We start from the raw sequence: 19941 nt of genomic DNA, 5'->3' as shown, positions 1-19941 counted from the left end.
GGGTTCCATCCTGAGATAGTGAGAAAATCTTAGAGGTGTCGTAAAGGAATATGGGGAGGGCCACCTGAAATCCCACAGCAGCCGCATCAGACTGCACAGGGGAACAATCCGGCCCTGCATGTGACAGTGGGCACATGTTTGTGTCCATGTATCCATGTATCATCAGAATAACCAAACAAAGATGCTAACTTACAGGTTTTGGACTCTGAGCCCCGAGCCGCGGCTGGGTCTGTCCTCAGCTGACCTTGGGGCCTGCCATCTAGCTCAGCACCCTCCCCCAGCAGGCCTCCCCACGCCGTCTTTAGCATATCTGGCCCTGGGACAGCATGGCCAGGAGGCCCAGCAGTGCCCCAGACCACACCCCAAGCAAGGGAGGACATCTCTCTGGGGTCTGGGAGGCCTGCTTTGGGCAGGTAACACAACACGCTTCCAGCTCAGAAGTGTGTCAGCAAAACCGGTCCGGGTCAATAGACTCTTTATTTGAAAGGTTTTGTAAAGCCACCTCAAATTGAATAGGCTTTGGGCAATGGGCCTTCTCTTGCCTCAACTAATGTAAAAAGAACAGGTCCAAATGGGCTGGCGAACAGGAGACAAAGCCCTGCCTCCCACAGACAGCATCTGTCCCCACAGGCCCCACCACAATCACCTGTGTGACACAGCGGGCCTTCCAAGGCCCTTCCCAGGTAGCCAGGGCACAGGGACCTTGGGGACTGCCAGGGCTGACCCTGGCCCATGTGCTCTCTGCTCTCCATTCACCAGAGAAGTCTCAGAGCTGACAGTGACTGTTTGCTGAGAACGGCCCTCAGCACCCACCCCACCCTTAGCAAGTCTCTGGAATGCAGGGGGTTGGGGGGGCGCCAGAGTCCGCCGGATCATGACAAGGCAGGGTCGGGAGGAAAACCAGACCTAGAGCCAGGGCCTAAGCAGTGGGGGAGTCAGGGGGTGCTCGCCCAAGGAGACTTAACGTCAATGACACCTTGGCCCGCTTTTCACTCTCACCGCATGCCAGCAACTCTTCAGAGCGCAAGTGATACTGCTCCTGTCAGAAGGACCCCTGACCCCATCCTTGGCATGTCAGAAGGACCCCTAACCCCATCCTTGGCATGCCTCTGCCTGTACACACACAGAACAGACTGCTTACCACGCGTGGGAGATGCTAACAACACACAGCTGCGATCTGAGTGCCAGGCTGAGCACGGCTAAGTACTTGCACACATCACTTCATTGCCCCCTGTGATGTTGAGAGGCCTACCCTCATTCCCCAGATCAGGAAACTGAGACCAAAGAGGTGAAGAAATGTGCGTGAGGCCTGTGACTGGATGCCAGTCGTGGCACCTGGAGCCGTGCAACACCGCAGTCTGGGTCAGGCCCAAGTGACCCCAGGGCCCCCCCCGCCGGCCCTGCTGCACCGCACCTCCACATACCAAAGGTGCAAGGCAGACCCCACCCCAGAAGCAGAACTAGAGACAACAAGCATCCACAACACCTCAGGGACACATTCAGCAGGCCAGGAGGGCTCAAGGCCCCTTCCACCCTGACTGTCATGACATCAAGTGACAAGTCTCAGGCCCCTAGATGTCCTTCTGCTCTGGGCCACAAGGTAAAGCCAGAATTTTCTACAGGAAACTAAGAAAGAGTGAAATATGATCTGACATGCTTTAAAGGGTCTTTTGGCATTTGAAGAAACTTTTTTATGGCGTTTACCTACTAAGATAGTCAGCTTTTTTCCACCAACTAAATAATAGGCAGACACAGAGCAGTGGCCCCAGGCCAGAGTCCTCCAGCCCGGGGGCAGGGACTCAGCTGCCCACTCTCCTGGCTGGACCCTCCTCCAACTGCCCTACGCACCCACAGACCCGTGCACACCCAAACACACCCCATCACCTATGGAGATCAGACTTTCTTGTCTTTTACTGCATTAGCCCTAAGAATCAGCCAGTGCCTCAGCTGCTATAGGACTTCTAGTAACGCGTCTGCCACCTGTTCTGGACAGGGTGTGCATGGCTCTCTGCTACTAATGACATGACTGCTGGAGGGCCAGACCGTGATCATAAATGAAAGAGGAATCTGCCCTACAGTGCCACAGGACTACATCAGGAGCCACCAGACCCCAGCAGGTGCCCTACAGTACCAACCACAGCCTCCACAGGGCCTCAGGCAAAGCAGTGAACAGAAAGTCCTCCAAGGCCATGACAGAGGTTCTGACTGTCCCTTCAGAGCAAACACACCTTCCCACCTGTCCAACAGTCCAGCAACTCAAGAATGCAGACTGCACCTTTGCCTGGTCATCCCCCCTGAGCAGCCCCCGGATCTTCCTCAACCTTCGCCCCTCCTCACCTGCTGTCATGGTGTCCACATCCTTGGCTGACTGCTCTTCCACATCTGACCTCTTTCTCAGCTCAAACCTCCGGGACAAGCCTTCTCGGGGCTTCCATAGTTCCTGGATCAAGAGAGGCTTCTCGTTGTCCCCAAACACCCGAAAGCACTTGGCCTGCCACTGCTGCCCGGAGTCACCAGCCTGGCCTACCACATCACACAGCACATACTGGCTGGCATGCTCGGGGCTCAAGGAGTAACGCTCCAGGGCCTCCTTCACCAGCTCGTGGGCACTGGATGTGCCAGTGGCTAGGACGCTCTTGTAGTGGGTGCCTGTGCAGACACTGTCCCCGAACACCTTCAGGACCCCGGGGGCTGAGAGCTGGGTGGAGAGTTCCGCAGGGTCATCACTGGTGCCCAGGCTGGAGAAGGTGGCGTCCAGGTCACGGTACTTGTAGCTCAGCGTCCGGGACAGCATGTTGGAGAGCAGCTGGCTCTGCCGCTTCAGCCTGCTCTTGGTGGGTGGAGACATGATGAGGTGGGTCCCATAAAACATGGTGGGCCGCTCTTCATGGACAACAACTGAGGGCTCCAGCCAACAGCAGGGGAAGGCCGCGTCCTGGGAGACAGACATAGCGTGGGTTAGCATCGCCCATCAGGAGCAGCAAGAGCAAATGACACTTGGGTGAATTTTAATGGACTTAAAATTCCTGGGGCACCTCCCAGGACCCACGTCCCAATAGAATCAAAAGCATGTTACCCTCAGCCAAGTCCCGACAGAGACCTGAGCCACGTTATGACTGAAGGGGGCAGGGATCTCAGAGGACAAAGCAGGTTTGAGGTGCCCTTCTAGGAAAACTGTTACCAGGAAGCATGATGAGGTCACCAAAAGGCAAGCCGTTCCGCTACAGGGTTCCAGCTTCAGCAAAGCGCTGGGCGGTGCACTCTGCATGGCAGGCAGCCGAGAAACAGCGGCAGCCAGCGAGTGGCCCTCGCAGTGGGGAATCTCAGCGGGGCTGGCCCACACTCATCTAGCAGCCCACCATCTAACCCACTCACACCAAAGAAGAGTTACAGCCACCGGGAGTGCAGACCACCTCATCCCCTTACACTCAGTCTCTCCTGCACCACAGCCTGGATGGTGGGAAATCCATCACAAACACAAATGGGACTAGGAAGCAGGCAAAGCCGCACCACATGAACAGAGTAATAAGACATCAGACATTCAAAACACAAACCCTGCCAGTGCTGCTCCTCAAGGGCCACCGGCTTCCCTGGGTGGCAGTACTGTGGTGTCCACATGACTACAAGGGACACAGTGGGCTTGCTCGGAACCAGCAGAGGCATGACTGGAATGTGCGCGTTCCACCCACCACCTCCCGCCTGGCATTCGGGCCATCCGGGGCAGAGATACAATCTTACTGGGAAAATTAGGAAAGAGCTCTGGGGTGTCATAACATCCGAATTCTACTGCACTCAGTGTTCCTAGTGGCTTCGAGTTCAAAAGACAGTTAATCAGGCTCCCCCAAAGCTCTGTGGCAGCAGGGGGCATGGAATATAAGGAAGATGGTCTCTGCATTGTAAAAACTAAGGCTTTGCAATGAAGGGGTGGAATACTGCACAAAGGCACCTCTCTCTAGACTCCATGCCCCACAGCTGTGCTGGGGCCCAAAGACCGAGCAGACAGATTAAAGAAGCAAGGTCCACCTTGCTTGCCCTCTCAAGGTTCTGGAACAGTCCAGTAACACCAGGGTTCTGCCACTGAGACAAATGTCAGTGCACAACAAGCCTAGTGCCCTCGTGGCTTTGCAGGCACTGGGAAAGGCTTTCGGAAGCAAAGGTGACTGCTTCCAGCAGGAGAAAGTGACGAGGGAGCCCCCAAACCTAAGGACCCCACTGACCAGGAGGGAACTGCCCCATGAGATGTCTGGGCGCCAACACCAGCACTGAACTGGGCTTCTTCCCCACTGTCTCCAGGGCTGCGGGGCATGAAGGTGGAAACCAGACCCAGCAGTCCTCCAGAGCAGCCCTGGGCCATCAGTCACCATCCTTTCTCAGGGGACCCTTCTGGTCACTTCATGCACCAAAGACGGACTCTGAACATTAATGCCTGCCCTTTGTGGGTGGGGTGGGGGCGCCCCACCTGTTGCTACAGCCTATTGCTCATACTTTACCACTGCAAAGTCCTTCATTATACACAGGCTTCTGGGAGACTTGAACTTGCTTAAAACAGCCATGTGCCCTGTACAGAACATGCACAGGAGGTTCTCCCTGGCCTCGGCGAGTCCAGCTACAAGGGCTTTGTTTCTCCACCACTGAGGAACGGGGGACAAGTCTCCTTGTCAAACCCTAAGGAGGCCAGAGCTGGCTATGGCCTCTGCCACGGACCCATCAAAGGCTTCCATTTAACTTAAAAATTTTAATTCCATTTAATTTACAACAAAATCATTTCGGATAGGACTCACACAAATGCATGGCTTTTTGACTGCCAGACTAGCAGCTTCAAGCCACTGCCAATTCCAACCTGAGCCTTCTGAAAGGTATACAGCCCTGCCTCTCAAATGTCATGCCTCTTGGACACTCCTTGCTCAGAAGCCTATGGGCCACCACATAGTCTCAAAGAACCTGAACCCCCGACAAACACTTCCTCACCTAGCCTCCTCCTTCAAGCACAGCTCCCGAGGTCCTGACCCAAACCCAGGGTGGCCTTTTGAGATGATGTCTGCATGTAAATTTAAACACGATGCTGAAAACTATGGAAACCATATCTAAGCAGAAAAAGCCTATGTTCAAAAAAGTCCTGAGTGAACCCAGGCATTTAAAAGGTGCCCAGATACAATGCACAAGTGAACCGCTGCTAACACCCAGGGGTGGATCCCGGTTCTGTAAGGTCTGAGGCTCACACAGTTCTGCCTTAAAAAAAAAAGAAATGGAAAATCACAAACACACAACGGCTTGGTCCCCACCCAGGGTCTGGGAAGTGGCCACCCTCCTCCTTTTCAGCAGTCTCATGATGTCACAGAGAGTGGAGAGAAAATGCAGGAGAGGATGGGGCCCGTTCCTTACAGTAACTCCTTAAGCCCCAGCAAGTACAGTCAACACAGACCCTGCCCTATTAGGTTTTATCAGGAGGCTTTTCTCCCTCTGAGCCTTCTCTCTGTGGCCATTTTCAGAGAGTGACCACTGCTGGCAGTCACTGCTTACTCGTCCACCTTCTGGATGATCACAGAACACAGGCCAGCCCATTTGTCAAACGTGAAGGACTCATTTTTGGAAGACAAGAGTTCAGGAGCGCCCTGCGGAGTGGGGCACACCCTGGGGCAACCAGATCTGGGTTTTTGGAGGCATGACCTGCCTTCTCCTTCTCATCCACACATTTACGGGCAAAGGGTGCAAGGCATTTACTTCTCTTCGAGGGTGTGTTTCCCTTGTTCTCAGGGAAGAGTCCAATTTCTGATGAAAACAAGCTCAAGTCAAACCAGTGAGCAGTAAGCGAGGTCAGTGCGGGGCTGACAAAATGGGTGGAGGGGCAAGGCCGTTCCAGCACTGCAATGTGGAATCCATTAGCGTTTCCAGCAAGGAATGAAAGGAAGAGGATAGACTGGAAGGCTCTGCTTCATCCCCACCATCCATAAATCCTATCCTGACAGCTCCAGCCAGAGCCCATGCTTTTAAATACAAAAATAATTTAATCAGATTTAATTCTGACATGCTAGACTCTTGAGAGGGGACTTTTTCCACCAGTGGGATTAAGGACTGGCTCCTCTCTGGAATGCACAAGAGGTGGCCTGTGCTAACCAGTGACACCTGTAATCACGAGTGACTTGGAAAATTCTTCTGGGCAATTCAGATTAACCAAACACTTGATGGGGTGCTGGGAGCCAGCAGGCAGGTCTGCAGGTCTGCAGGCCCCACCACCGGCTCTCTGATGGGAAATAAGCCAGTTTTCTTCCGTGGGGCCCCCAGGAACTCCAACCTAACATCTGTTTTCTTAGATGCAGTGTTTGTCGAGGGGCTGGAAGTGGTACAGAAATAGCTGGGAGACAATGCCTTCAGCTGGCACACGAGTGGGGAACGCACTGCTGTGTGAACTGGAAAACCAGGACGGGCTGTGGGCGGGGGATGTCACTCCGGCCCCGGAAGGAGGGTGCAGACCCTACGCCTGGCTCCCCGGCGGGCCCGCGCCGCCGAACCCGCCTCCGAGCGGCCAATTAATGCACGGCCCTCGGGTCCCGGCTCCAGGGTCTCGGGGCGAGAGCCGAAGCCGACCCCTGGAATCCGCAGGCTGGGCCGCCGTAGCCGGCGCTCACCGGCCCTCGGGTTCCGCCCCCCACGGAGCCGCGCCCGGGGCCCGACGGCGGCCGGTTTCCATGGCAACTGGATAAGCCTGGCCCGGCAGATGCTCGGTGCGCGCCCCGCGGGCTCCCCGCCCGGCCAGCCTCAGCGCCCGGGGCCCCGGCCGCCGCTCCTCGCGCACCCCACACTCACCTCCAGCACAGCCCGCCGCCGCCCGCGTTCCCGCGCGGCTCCCACACCGCCGTTAGAGCGGAGCGCGTGGCGCTGCGCCTCCTGTCGGCCGCCAACGGACGAGGCGGGGCCTGCGGGTGGGCGGAGCCTCTGGGGCGGGGCCGTCGCCGAGAAGAGGCGGTCTGGGCGCTGCTCCTCCTGCCGGCCACCCAATGGACGGGGACCAGGCCCCAAGGGGGCGGGGACTCCAGGGTAGGGGCGGAGCCAGTGTGGCCTTGGGCTGAGCGCTGGCGCCACCTGTCGGCTAATTAATGCACGTGGGCGCGACCTGAAAGGCAGGAGTGGGGTCTGGGGGGGGGGGCGGGGCTGGTTGTGGAGAGGAGGGAGGGGGCTACTCAGTCCACCCTTGAGTGCCCTTCGAGGGGCGGGGCCACTGCCAAGCCGTGGTGCCACGTACTGTCCTCAAGCCCTAGGGGACGGTGATATGCTTTGTCCCTACCTTCTAGTCCCCTATAAACAGGATCAAGAAAAGGAGAGCACAAGATAGGGCAAGCACTTACTGGAAGGGGTGGCCCCAAAATGTGGACATCTAAGACACTGAAAGGGGACAAGGGTGGCGGGTTTCACCTCCCCTACAGTCTGACCCCCACCCAGCAGCCAGTTTTAAATGACAAATCAGATTATGGCATTCCTGCTTAAAAGGATGCAAAATGGGACCAGGTCAGCTCCAGGGCTATGGCCCAACTGCCTTCCTTGGGTAACTTGTTTTAAAAGAAGCTCGTGTCCTTAGAGCTCATTTTGGCACTAACTGTCCAGCTACAGTTTCACTTTAGAGAAAGGCTTCTCACATTCAGGCCCCTTGTACCATGCTGTTCGTGGTCTAGACCTTGGAGATTCATGTAACCTAGGATATAATGATGCAGAATTCTGACCCCGGGAGGGAAATTTTTTGTTAACAGCCTAGCTTTTGGGGCATAAAGGTTTATAATAATTTTTAGTAACTCCATATTTGCAAAAAGTGGGGGAAGGAAACATTTATTTACCACCTACTATATGCCAGACCCTATGCAAGGGGGTTTTCCTAGGTCATCTCATTTAAAGCTCCTGTCAACTCTTGTGAGGTAAGTGGTCCTCCCATAGATGAGGACATAGAGGCTCAGAGAGGTCAGACAGCTAGAAGTAGAGCCAAGATTTGAGCCTGGGACTGTGTGATTAAATAATACCCTATATAGGATTCCTCACATACATGCAGGAACCTTTGTAGGACTCCCCATATATATATATAACATGTATCTGCACCCCAATCCTGGATAGGCAAGTATCAGAGCTGGAAGGAGGGTCTAGGGTTACGCCTGTGCTTTCCTCCTAAGGTATTTCTCACCATGATCCAGGCCCATCTCCCATTCCTCCCTGCAGTCTTCTTCAGCAAGGGTTGGCAAACTACCACCGGCAGGCCAAACCTGGGCTGCTGTGTTTGTAAATAAAGTTTTATTGGAACACAGCTACCCCCATTTGTTTACATATTGTCCATAATGGTTTTTGTGCAACAAAGACTTTACAGCCTGAAAAACCTAAACTGTTTACTGTCTGGCCCTTCACAGAAAAAGTTTGCCAGCCCCTGCTCTTCAGATGCCGACTGTTTAGTATCACTGCACTGTTTCCCACCTCCAGATCTTTGTTCAGGCCATTCCTTCTGCCCTGAAACACCTTTCCCAACTGTGTTAGTTTGCTCCAGCCACCATAGCAAGATACCACAGACCAGGCCACTTAAACAATGGAAATTTATTTTCTCAGAGAGATTTATTTTCTGGAGGCTAGAAGTCCAAGATCAAGGTGTTGGCCATGTCAGTTTCTCCTGAGGCCTCTCTCCTTGGCCTGTAGACGCCATCTTCTCCCTGTAGCTTCACAGTTTTTCCTGTGTCTGCTTCATAATCTGCTTCTTATAAGGACACCAGGCAGATTGGATTAGGGCCCGCCTTGCTCCTCACTGACCTCATTTTATCTTAATCGCCTCTTTAAAGGCCCTCTCTCCAAATACAGTCACATTCTGAGGTCCTGGGGGTCTGGGGCTGAATACATGAAGTTTAGGGCGACACAGTTCAGCTAGGAGCACCAGTCTTCATCACGTGGCCAATCTCTACTCATCCCTTAAAACGTAGATTAGGTGTTACTTATGTGGTAGCCAACCTCCAAAGTGGTTCTCAGTGATTCACACCTGGTTTTATCATGTCCCCGTGCAGCCCCCTCCCATGCTGAATGGGGCTGACCCGTGTAATGTAACCACCAAGATGTTGCCAAAATGACACCATGACTTCTGGAACAACATGATGAAAGTGGCTTCCTCCCTTGCTGTCCCTTAGATCGCTTGCTCTGGGGGCAGCTGGCCACCATGTTGGGAGGACACTCACGCAGCCCTAGAGAGGCCCACTTGGTGAGAAACCAAGGCCTCCCAGCAACAGCCAGCGCCCACCCCAGGGGAGTGCGCCCTCTTGGAGGGAGGCAGGCCCTCCCTTCCAGGAGCCTCCAGATGAACACAGTCCTAACCAATATCCTACCTGCCTTTGATGAGGGACCCTGAGCCAGAACCACCCAGCAAAGCTGTTCCCAAATTCCCACCCCTCAGAAACTGTGAAATGACAAATGTTTATCATTGATTTAAGGCACTAAGTTTCTGGGGCAATTTGTTATGCAGCAATAGATAACTAACACACCTTATCCAGGAAGGCCTCCCTGACCCCCCAGACTTGGCTCCACACCCCGCCTCTGTGTTCCTACAGCCTTTTATTTTTTATCTTTTTATTAACCAAGTCCATGTTTTATCAAACTATGTTCCTTAAATGCAAATCAGTCATTCTAAGTCCTCACCCTATAATCCTACAACTCCCTTTTTGCACAGGATAAAGTAGAACTTACCAAACCCTAGCCCACCCGGCCCCAGCTGACTCCTCCAGCTGCTCTCTCCCTCTGTCATGGAGTTCCAGCCACACTGAACTTTTGTTTCCAAACACACTAAGCTCATTCCCTCCTCTGAAACCTTCCCCCTTGCTTGCTGTCTCCTCTCCCTAAAATGCTCCCCCTGTCATGTCTGCTGGCACCTTACTCTCATTAAAACTCAGCTCCACTATTGTTTTCTGACTGTTCTCTTGATGGCCACCCCCTGCAGTCATTCTCTACCTCATTCCCTGTTTTATTTCTATTTACTTTGTATATTTAACATATACTAAGATTTGTGTTCCAGGAAGGTAGGCGCCTTTATCATCTATCTTCTTTACTCGTGCACTTGGCCCTCCTTAGGGGCTCAATGAATATTTGTTAAATGAATAAACAAAGGAATTAATAGATTTCCACCCACCTCACCTCTTACCCCCTCCCTCAACTGAAAGCTTGCCAAGGACAAGAACTGAGTCGTACTCACCTTTATCTCAGCACCATGCCCACTGGCAGGTGAGCAAGACTTTACCCTGCAGGATTGAACAAAATCCACTGGACAAAAATGGAGTGTTGAGCTGTCCTCTGTGACCACCAGAGGGTGGCAGAGCCCTGGGCCTTGATCAAGGAGAGGCCCAAAAGAGCCCAAAGGAAAAGCACCTGCTTAAGGTCAAAGTGCAGGTCCCCAAGGGATGGCTGGTACAGGGTCCCAGGACTACAGAGTAATGATATTTGGTATTATTCAGTCTGAAGTTTATATGTATATTCCGACATAAATAGCCAATAGACATGTGGTTGGAGAGCTCTAGCTCAGGTGAGATATTTAACTGGGAAACACTGATCCAAAGTCATTAGCATATAGGTACGGAATAGAGCCGGGATAGTGGACATGTTCATCTAAAACAAAGAAAACAGCCAATTGCATTCAAATAGATCATGTCAAATTACTCTTCAGTGTCTGCTCTGTTCTGAAGAAACTTAAACCGCATTTACTTAACGGTCACAGATTTTAAGCTGGGTGGGACATAAGCAGTCACCTAGTCTCGCGGTTATTAGACTGTGTGGTGAAACTTTGGGAGATGCTAGTGTTCTTGGGACTTGGAACAGGTTGAAAACTTGTATTTTAATTCAGATAGGAGTTAGGATCAATTTCATTAGCCAAAAATATGTGACACCGTCACAAGTGGCTTCAAGGAAACACACTGCTGAACCAAACAAGCTTGGTGCGGTATAACATTTCCATTAATGTTAGTTTTTTATTTGTTTCCTTGATGTGTTGCCTGTGAATATTTGTTAGAGGTACCATTTGTTTTATGAGACATATGAGAAAAATAATAAGATTGAGAAAACACTATGCATTAACTTTTTTTTTTACTGAGCATTGGGAACAAGTGGCCATTTTTCAAATGTGGGGTGACAGAGCTTGGTCCAGCTGGAGGTCTTCCTCCTAGTACCTGAGGAAAGATATGGGAAAGCCCATAATTTAGTCCAGTGTCCACACTGGAGCCGAGAGACCAATGGACTTGCCTGAGATCACAGAATTTCAATGACAGATTACTTCTTCCTTGTAAAATCACACCCAAAAAGATGTGCAAGCAACATAGGTAGGGAATATTCACGGTGATTATTTCTGGGTGAGGGGGTTTGTGGCAGACTGCAATTTCCAGAGATAGCCACATCAGTACATATTCCGTCCTCACACTCTTCTTACCCTGTAACTTGTATTCTCCAACAGGCGGTGGGGAGGTAGCCTGCACTCCCTCCCCTTGATCTTGGGAGGACCTCTGTAGCTGCGTCAAACAACAGCATAAGGTAGAAGTGAGGATGCATGACTTCCAAGGCTAGGCCATCAAAGATGTTATGTCTCTAGCCTGGCTCTTTTTCTCTCGGGACCCAGCCACCATATTGTAAGGAAGCCCAGGCCACATGGGGAAGTCACTTGTGGGTGTGTGTTAAGGATGTCTTTTCTGCTGTTTTGATATCTGGGGCCTTACTGACCATGGGGAGACTGCCCCCTCAGGGTTAGCCAATCCTAGAGATACAGAACAACTCACCTGTGAGCACACCTTTCCTATGCAAGCCAGCCAGTCTGGAGACTGTACCTCCCGAGTCCTCTATTGGCTCTTCTCCTTCAGGCCAGCATTCCCCTGTCCTCATCACCCCAGGACCAAGTAGCTGGCAACCAGGGGCAGCCCCTATGCCCCAGAATCATTCAAACTAGCCCATCCTAAGCCCGCCTGTTCATCTCGCCTGTTCCTTCCTGCAGAAATCACAATAAAGGCTCGTGCCTATGTTTTCCTCCTGCTCCCTCTGCCTCCCGCCTGACCCTGGTGCTTCCCCATATGGCCCTGCAGGGCAGCCCCTCCTTTTAGGAACTGTGAGGGACAAACTATCTTTTCAATGGCAATCATCTCCTGATCTGCTGGCCTCACCACATCTGAAAAATAACAAATCTGCATTTTATAACAGGGCATTTGGCCAACCTACCCAGAGAAGGCCCTAGCTAGTTGCCAGCTTCGACCCCCAGACCAGTGAGTGGACATGCCTTCAGAGGCCCACCAGCCCCCACATCGTCCAGCTGAGGCCCAGACTCTGAACTCCTGGCCAACAGAAGCCATGAGAGACCCTGACAAGTATTGTTGTTTCTAAGATTATATTTTAGGATAAACTGTTATACAGCAATGGATAGCCAACATAGGGGTTTTTTTTAGTTACTTTATACTTTTCTAGATATTTGAAGTCTTTTACAATGAGCAGAGATTGCTTTTATAAAAAGGATCGACAAATTTAATTTTAAAAAGACACTTTGGGCAAGAAGAGGCATCTTGAATTTTTATTTATTTTTTTAATGTTGTTTCTACTCCACTAGAAACAATTACATTCACTGGCAGGATTATTCTTCTTAATACAAATGTTTACCAAATACTGTGTTAATACAAAATAGCCATTTCACAAACACACAAAGGGTCCAGTACCAGCAGGACATTTTTTTTAAAAAGTCAAGCCACAAATGCCACTCTAAAAACACTGGAGACGTGATAGGTCTATAAAAGTGGCATGAAAGATAACCAGAGCTCCTGTTTCCTGCAAGAAAGGCCATAACAAGCAGCAAGATGCAGAAGGGGACAGATGCCTGGCGAACATGGCCATGTAAACAGGACTGGCAGGAGATTCACACAGCAGAGTCAGAGTCTGAAATTTGAAATCGCTTACAGAGGCAAAGCAGCTCTTCCAAAACTGGGTCTGCTCATTTTTCAAACGGATTTACTCTTTCCCTCCTGCCCTCCCAACCTTGCCTGAACTAATGCTGACCACATTCACGCATGACACCCACCCGAGGCCCCTATGACCTGCCAGCCCCAGGGCAACCCCCGGAACATGGAGCCATCACTAGACGTGACACCCACAAATCTGGCCTTGTATTCCTCTCAGTGGGGTCTGGGTTCTGAGGAACCACATCTTCAGAATCTCCTAATTTCCTTCTCCTTAGCTGTCCCCATGTGGCCTTGAGGCACCCAGGCTCCCCAGGTATGGCACCATGCTGACCCCTGCCAATCACAGCAGATAGATGGCAAGCCCCTAGAACTGATGACCAGGGCTTCCCGGAAGAGTACCACTAAGAGCTGAGGTTCAGACACCCTTGTGGGCCATGAAATCAATCAATTCCACGGGTTGCAACTGGCAACCTGAGAAAATGACACAGGGTGAGATGAGACGGGGCAGGGTGGACGGGCAGGGCAGGCAGTATCGTACCACACAGTAGGCCACACATCAGGGATGGACGCACACAGTGGGATCACAGTGTAAAGTGTATTTCTTATGGGGGTATTAATCACAGTGGGAGACACATCTGCGACTAAACAGAAGAGAGCAGCTGACTCATGCGACCCACAGCCCGGCCCCACACCCTGGGAAGGGCAGATGCCAGGGCACCCGGGTAACCCCTAGATAGGGGCTGCCAGCCACAGCTGGCATGTGGACACCTCCCCTCCTAGCCCTCCTACTTTTTGAGAGCAAGAGTCTGTTTGATCTCATCACAAAGCCAGGTTTTCAAAGAGAAGGTTGTCAGGACATTGCAAGTTGAGGTTATGTGGGCAGGGAGAGTCCACATAGAGCATGATGATCTGTCGTGGCCGTGCCTGGCCCAGCACATCCCAGATCCTCACCCCAAAACGCCAGGTCAATAAAAACTGCTTCTTCTCTATGTATGGATCCATAATCCTTTAAAAAAATATGCCTTTCTCTTGTGGCTGTAGTGGGGAAAGTTGGCTGCATGGCTGTGAGAACCATAGGAGACAACCTGGGGCCTCCCTGACCAGGCACAGCAATAAAGGGCCTCCCCAGAGCTCAGGGCTCAAGGGTGCCAGGAAATGAGGGAGGCTTTGGGCTCAAGTGTCCTCACCCACTGGGGAGCATCCCAGCCCTCGCCAGTCCCCTGGGGCGGCCTACCCAAAGGCAGAAGCAGAGGACACCGGTGTTCTCATCCTCAAGCGTCCCCAGGCACAGGCAAAACTGACAGCTCAGATTTCAGCAGGTCAGAGATGGGGCAGCTAGGGTAGCAGCAGCAGGGGCCCCAGATGTTAAGGAGATGCTTCACCTGTTGACCCAGAGCTCAGTTCGAAGAAAGAGGAAGGACATGACACCCAAGGACCACGACCTGGACTCCAGGCCCTGCCCTTTACCGCTGGACAGCCTTGGACAACTCACTCAGTCTCTCTGAGCAGCCTCAGCTTCCCCCATGCAAAATGGAAGCAGTAATCTTGTCTTGCCAGGTATTGTGGGGAGAAACCCAAGAGACCATGGCTGTAAATGTGCACATCCTCCCCATTGTGCATCTACTATCTGTTCCGTTGATAAAGAGGGGGATGGAAGGCAGCCATGGGTCCCAGAAACAATTACATTCACTGCTCTGCTCCAAATGCACAGGGTGCTGCATGCTACACAGTGGCATGCTGGTAAACTAGCTCTCCCAAAATGCAAAGCTCTGATCTGTAGCCTTTGCCCATTTCCATAGTGTCAACATTCCCACCTTGGCCAGACTCGCACAGACACTGGTTTTAACAACTTGCTGAGTTCCTGAATATTTCACACCTGGTCTCCAGGGCACCATAGGCATGTAAAGCACAGCGATACCCCCACCAACTCCCACCAGTTGACAGCATCAGGCAGGATGAGGTCTTGGCACCACTTGGTCCGCACAGCTATGCATCTGCAGCATCCCCCTGACAACCTGCTCCTCCCTCTCTGCCCGCCAGCCACCTAGAGTTGACCAGTCCAAATCTTCCAGACAAACCAGCATTTTGGCAGCACCCAGGCAGTGGGTCCCTGGATACCCAGAATCCCCCCAGGGACAGTGACCAACTGCAGGGAATGTCCCATCCAATGACAGCAGGCAGAACAGGTGCCTGAGGTGCAGCCGGCAGGAGGCAAGTTTCACGTAACTTCTTAATGTGGTCTAAGGGGAAAACTTTGTCGAGAGAATCTCATCACAGATATATCTAGATCTATCTACATATCTCTCCTGAATTTAAAAAATTGTGAAATTGTGGTATGTCCATTCAAGGTAGACTTCTAAAATATTGTCTACAAAGGGCTTGAAATCGTAAGGAAAAATAATTGAAAAGTTTAAAAAAATTGGATGTAAAAGCATGTATGGCAACAGAAGAAAACACCAAAGTAAAAGTCCGTCTACTGAGTGGGGAAAACAGAATAAACCCTACAAGGTTAAGGGCAGTTATCTGAGGCAGAGAGACTAAAAGATTTTCTACCTTGCTAGCATTTTCTGAAACTTTTATAAGTACATACCATATTAATGAAAAGCTCTTATATTTAAGGAAACAACTCCCCTTCCCAGTCACCTGGATATATGCTCCCTCAAACTACAGACGAGCCTCAGTGCATCTCTTCTGGGCCCCTCCTCAGAGGCACCCTGACACTCATCGCCATTAACACCTTGTCCCCCTCACCTAGGGCTCCATCTCACCACCCTGTACTCCCAAGGGCTGGCAGACCACTCAGGGTAGAGTCCGATCTCACCACAAACTTGAGCTGGGAGAAACTAGCTAGGAGCCTCCCGTTCACATTCCAATTTGTATTCTGATGTTCAGAGCCACCAAGAGTAAAGGCCAGGGCAGACAGCCCATGGTTGTGAACATGCCTCTCCAACCGCTGATGCAAAGGGGCCGGCACTTCCCTGAGGCCCCCCAGCCAGGCCCCTCCAAGCTCAGAAGAGGAGGAGGTAGAGACCAAGCTAAGACAAAGCTCACCAGCCTCGTTCCGCCAATGTGCCCCGAGCACCTTTCATGTGCTCGGCTGTGCCGGGTGTCACGGTGACAATGATAACATGGAAAGGGTCTCCCAGACCGCTGCTCGCTACCCCCACCTCACCCCCACTTCCCTGTCCTGCCAAGTCTCCAGGTTCAGCTAAAACGGGGACAGTGTGTGTCTGTGACAACTACCACGGATGGAGGGTTCCAGCTGTAGATGGAGAGGAAAACTCCAGATCAGTGGTCTGGGCCCCTGGAGACCCCCAAGACCCTTTTGGGGGCTCAAAAAGTCAAATGCTTTCATAATAATACTATGACATCATTTGTCCTTTTCCCTCCTATGTTTTAATGCAAAGTCCTCCAGAGGCTGCCTGATGGCTTAGATATCACAAGCTGAACACAAAAGCAGACAGGAATCCTGCCATCTTGCTACCAGACATTCGGGAGATTTGCAGAAACTAAAATGACGCCACTCTCCTGCCTTACTAAGTCAGTTTTTGTTTGGAAAAATATAGTTATTTTTAATAGAAAGACATGTTACTTATGTTAACATGTAATGAGTTTATCTTTAAATGAATTAATAGGTATTTTTAAATACTGTCAGTTTTAATTTCTAGTATGATGAATGTTAGAAGTTCTTTGGTGTCCTAAATAATTTTTAAGAGTACCCAGGGGTTTCAGGACCAAAAAGTTTTGAGAGCCACTGATCTACCAGCATCATCCGAGAGAACTTTCTGTAACTATGGAATGGGCTATATTTGTGCTGTCCAAAGAGGTAGCCACTGGCCACTTTTCATATTATTATGAAAGTATTATTATGAAACACTTAAAATGTGGCCTGTATAACTGAGGCACTGAATTTTTACTTTTTAAATTTTTAATTGGCTGAAGTTTAAATTGCCGCCTGCACCTAATAGCCACCATCCTGGACAGCATGCCTCTAGGTGAGCTGGTGTTTCTCTGTCGATTTGGGATTCCTTATATTTCTTTTCCCTATGTTGTGTCTACCAGAAGTATCTGCATGGAGGAGGGTCTGGGCTTGGATGAAGTGGAATCCTGGGCAACTCGCTTTCAGAGTGATGCTGGGGAAGAGAGGGTGTGTGGAGACATGTCCTGAATTGGAGAGAGGGGAGGAACATGGCCACAGCCCTACGCAACACCCTCCAGCTTGTTCACAGTCGGAAAATTCCACCTTGCTGGTTTCCTGACACCCCAGAAGAAACATCCATTATCAGGCGTGGCTTTCCAAGTGGGCAAACTAAGGAAGCTAGTTAGGCTATGAGGTTAGCTGTTCTACATTGATAATCCTGACTCTTGCCGTACTATACCCATCTCACAGCTGAAGACACTGAGGCACAGAGAGGTTCAGGAATTGGCCCAAACCCTCACAAAAGGTGGGTGCTGGATTTCATCCCAAATCTAGCAAGACACAGCCCCTCCCTCCAGGAGTTCCTGGGTAAGGGGCACGTACAAGTACCAGGGAAACAAAGGACAGGTCTCTAAGCTATGGTGCAGGTGAGCACAGGGGGTGTTGGGAAGCAGGAGGGGGACTCCTAAGTCAGAAGAAGGCCAGAAGGTCCTCAACGCTGATGTCCGAGCACAGCTTTGAAGGACAAATAGGAGTGATGGATGAGAGGTGAACAGAGTGCCCATCAGAGGGCTTGGTACCTCATTACAAGGCAAACTGTCTAGGGGAAAATACAAGATCACATACCCAGCAGGAGGGGGCATAAGGAGATGCCAGTATCAGATGAGGAGGTCAGCAGGAGCTGTGGGGCCACTGAAGAAGTCCCAGGTCATTGCCCCAGGAGCCCAGCACTGGCCCTGTAACAGGACTTTGATCTCAGCCTGGCATGGCACCATGCTTTGGGAGGTCCCCTAGACAGCAGCCCAGAACTCACATGAGCCCCTGCCTCATGTCCATGTCACAGTGTCCCTGCCCCCAACCAGGCCTGCCTTCCCTTACAAAGTGTCCGCTCCCCCTGACCTCCAGCCCTGACCACAATGGATGAGAGATACCTGGTGAGCTCGGCAAGGGCAGACATACCAAACAAAGGCAGCTTCCATGGGTGAGTGCAGACAGACACACGCACACACATACACACACATGCAAGAGGACAAAACGTCCCCAAAGCATGTCCCAGCTCAGAACCCACTCTCTGAGGAATGTGTCAAATGATTTAATACTGGCTTGGACACATGAGATTCCAGATGCTGGAGCCCTGAAATACCCTGGAATGTTCTAGAACTAAGTAAGCATAAGGCATTCTATCTTTGCCCACTTGAATCTGGTTGGTGGTCATAGAAGGAAGCCCATCTAACCTGAGACAGAGATTCTGAGATTCCAGTAAATGTCCTCCCCAGTAAACATCCATGTGGCAGGTATGGAGCAGCTGGCCCAGGAGTGGCTGTGAGGCCAGGTCCCTGGAAGCCTTGTCTTTGGACTACCAGGGACTCCAGACACTGCAGTGCTCCAGACACTCTGCTCAGATGCCTTTCACATCAGCAAGGCCTTCCCTCTGGGGCTCAGCTGAGGAGCCTCTAAGGACCATGACTGGCACCAAGCAAGATCTGAATGTCGGCACCACGAACACCAAATCTGGAGCCTGGCAAGCAGGTCCCCGGGATCTGTTTGTCCCCTGTAATGAATGGCTTTCATAATTTCTCTGGATTTTTCAGCATGAGAAGAAATGACCAAGTAACAGCCTCTCCAGCCCTGCTTGCTCGCTTCTCTGCACTAAGCAGTGATGGTAGAGCAGGAAGTCAGGGGTTGCTCAGGGTGTGAGCCTCAGTCTCCCTCTACTGCCCCCAAACTTCCCACTCCAGGAGCTTCCCCAAATGGGACAAGGGAGAGGGAGTCGAAGCATAGTGTCAGGAGATAAACATGCTCCCCAAACTGGAGACTTTTTACTGGTCTGGCCACCATCCAGCTGCAGAGCACACCAGGCAGGCAACAGGTGCCATTGTCAGTGCTGAGTCAATTGGCAGAGGCTGCCCAGAGCACCGTCTTGAGAATTCTGATACCACACCATGCTGCCATTGATTAGTGATGTCTGCCATGATCACAGATATACACTATCTGGGGAGGGGATCCAGGCCCAGCTCCTGCAGTTGGGTGACTTTCCCTGAACAGGGGACAATTCCCCAGCCAAGATTTTGGTGCAGAGAAGAAAGCCCTGGCCAGCTGAGCATAAACACATAAACAACCCACCAGACTCCTTCCTAGATTCCCCAGGAACTTTGGAAGCACATATTGGCCTATCTTTTCCCAATTTGCAAAACAATGTCTGTTCCCTTTTCTGACAATGTTACTATTGGCTCTTTAGGAAACACTTGTCTAAAATAGAAACACATTACGGGGTTAATTTCTCCTCTGTAAAAATGACTTAATGCTTTCTTTCTCACCTAGAACCTAAGGGACGGTCTGGCTGTCACCAGAAGTATCCTCAGACCCATCAAAAGCCCTGCCCATGGGAGGGCAGATGGGCCTGGGCACTGTGCTCTGGGCTAATGTTCACAGACACACTTCCCATGCTGCTCTGCTCCAAATGCACAAATGCCCCATGCAGTCTGGGCCACCTCATTTGGGCACTTTGGCCTGCAGGGTGCTGGGCAGATAGAGGTACCTCCAGATGGCATAGTAGTGGGTACCAGCACCAAATGCCACAAAGAGATGCCAGATGGCGTGGGCAAAGGGGATCCTCCCATCACTCTTGAAGAACAGCATGCCCAAGCAGTAGAAGACCCCTCCGGTCATCAGCTCCCAGATGCCCTCGGTGTTGGGCTGTTGGCAAGAAAAAGGGGGGGGCACAGGTCAGAGGAGTAGCCAGCCATTCTCCCCCCACCCAAAACGAAAACATGTAGATGGCAAGCCAGCCCCAGTTCCCCGGTGGACTTCTCAATGCTGTGATGTTGTCAGTTTTCCCCAGGTTAAGTCCCAAATGCAATGCATTTCTACCAAATT

At 51.4% G+C, this 19941-nt stretch overlaps 1 protein-coding gene across 14 annotated transcripts in view; it reads right to left on the bottom strand.

The window, feature by feature from the left end:
- Positions 1-19941, bottom strand: part of LOC118936110 (monocyte to macrophage differentiation factor 2) — a 107496-nt gene that overhangs the window by 50982 nt on the left and 36573 nt on the right. For 8 of the 14 annotated variants that reach the window (XM_036932916.2, XM_036932917.2, XM_036932920.2 and 5 more), the window contains one exon: positions 2338-2935. In XM_036932916.2, coding sequence (XP_036788811.2) covers positions 2338-2935 — 598 coding nt within the window. Of the gene's footprint in view, positions 1-2337; positions 2936-3554; positions 3688-4968; positions 5057-6804; positions 6893-18697; positions 19762-19941 lie in introns of those variants that run through there. The other 6 variants (XM_036932922.2, XM_036932921.2, XM_057487428.1 and 3 more) reach the window with 6 other exon arrangements.

Source organism: Manis pentadactyla, chromosome 10 (genome assembly GCF_030020395.1).
Source record: "Manis pentadactyla isolate mManPen7 chromosome 10, mManPen7.hap1, whole genome shotgun sequence".
In the NCBI taxonomy this organism is placed as follows: domain Eukaryota; kingdom Metazoa; phylum Chordata; class Mammalia; order Pholidota; family Manidae; genus Manis; species Manis pentadactyla.
Note: the sequence above shows the minus strand (reverse complement) of the source record. Positions and strands in the feature narration are given on the sequence as shown.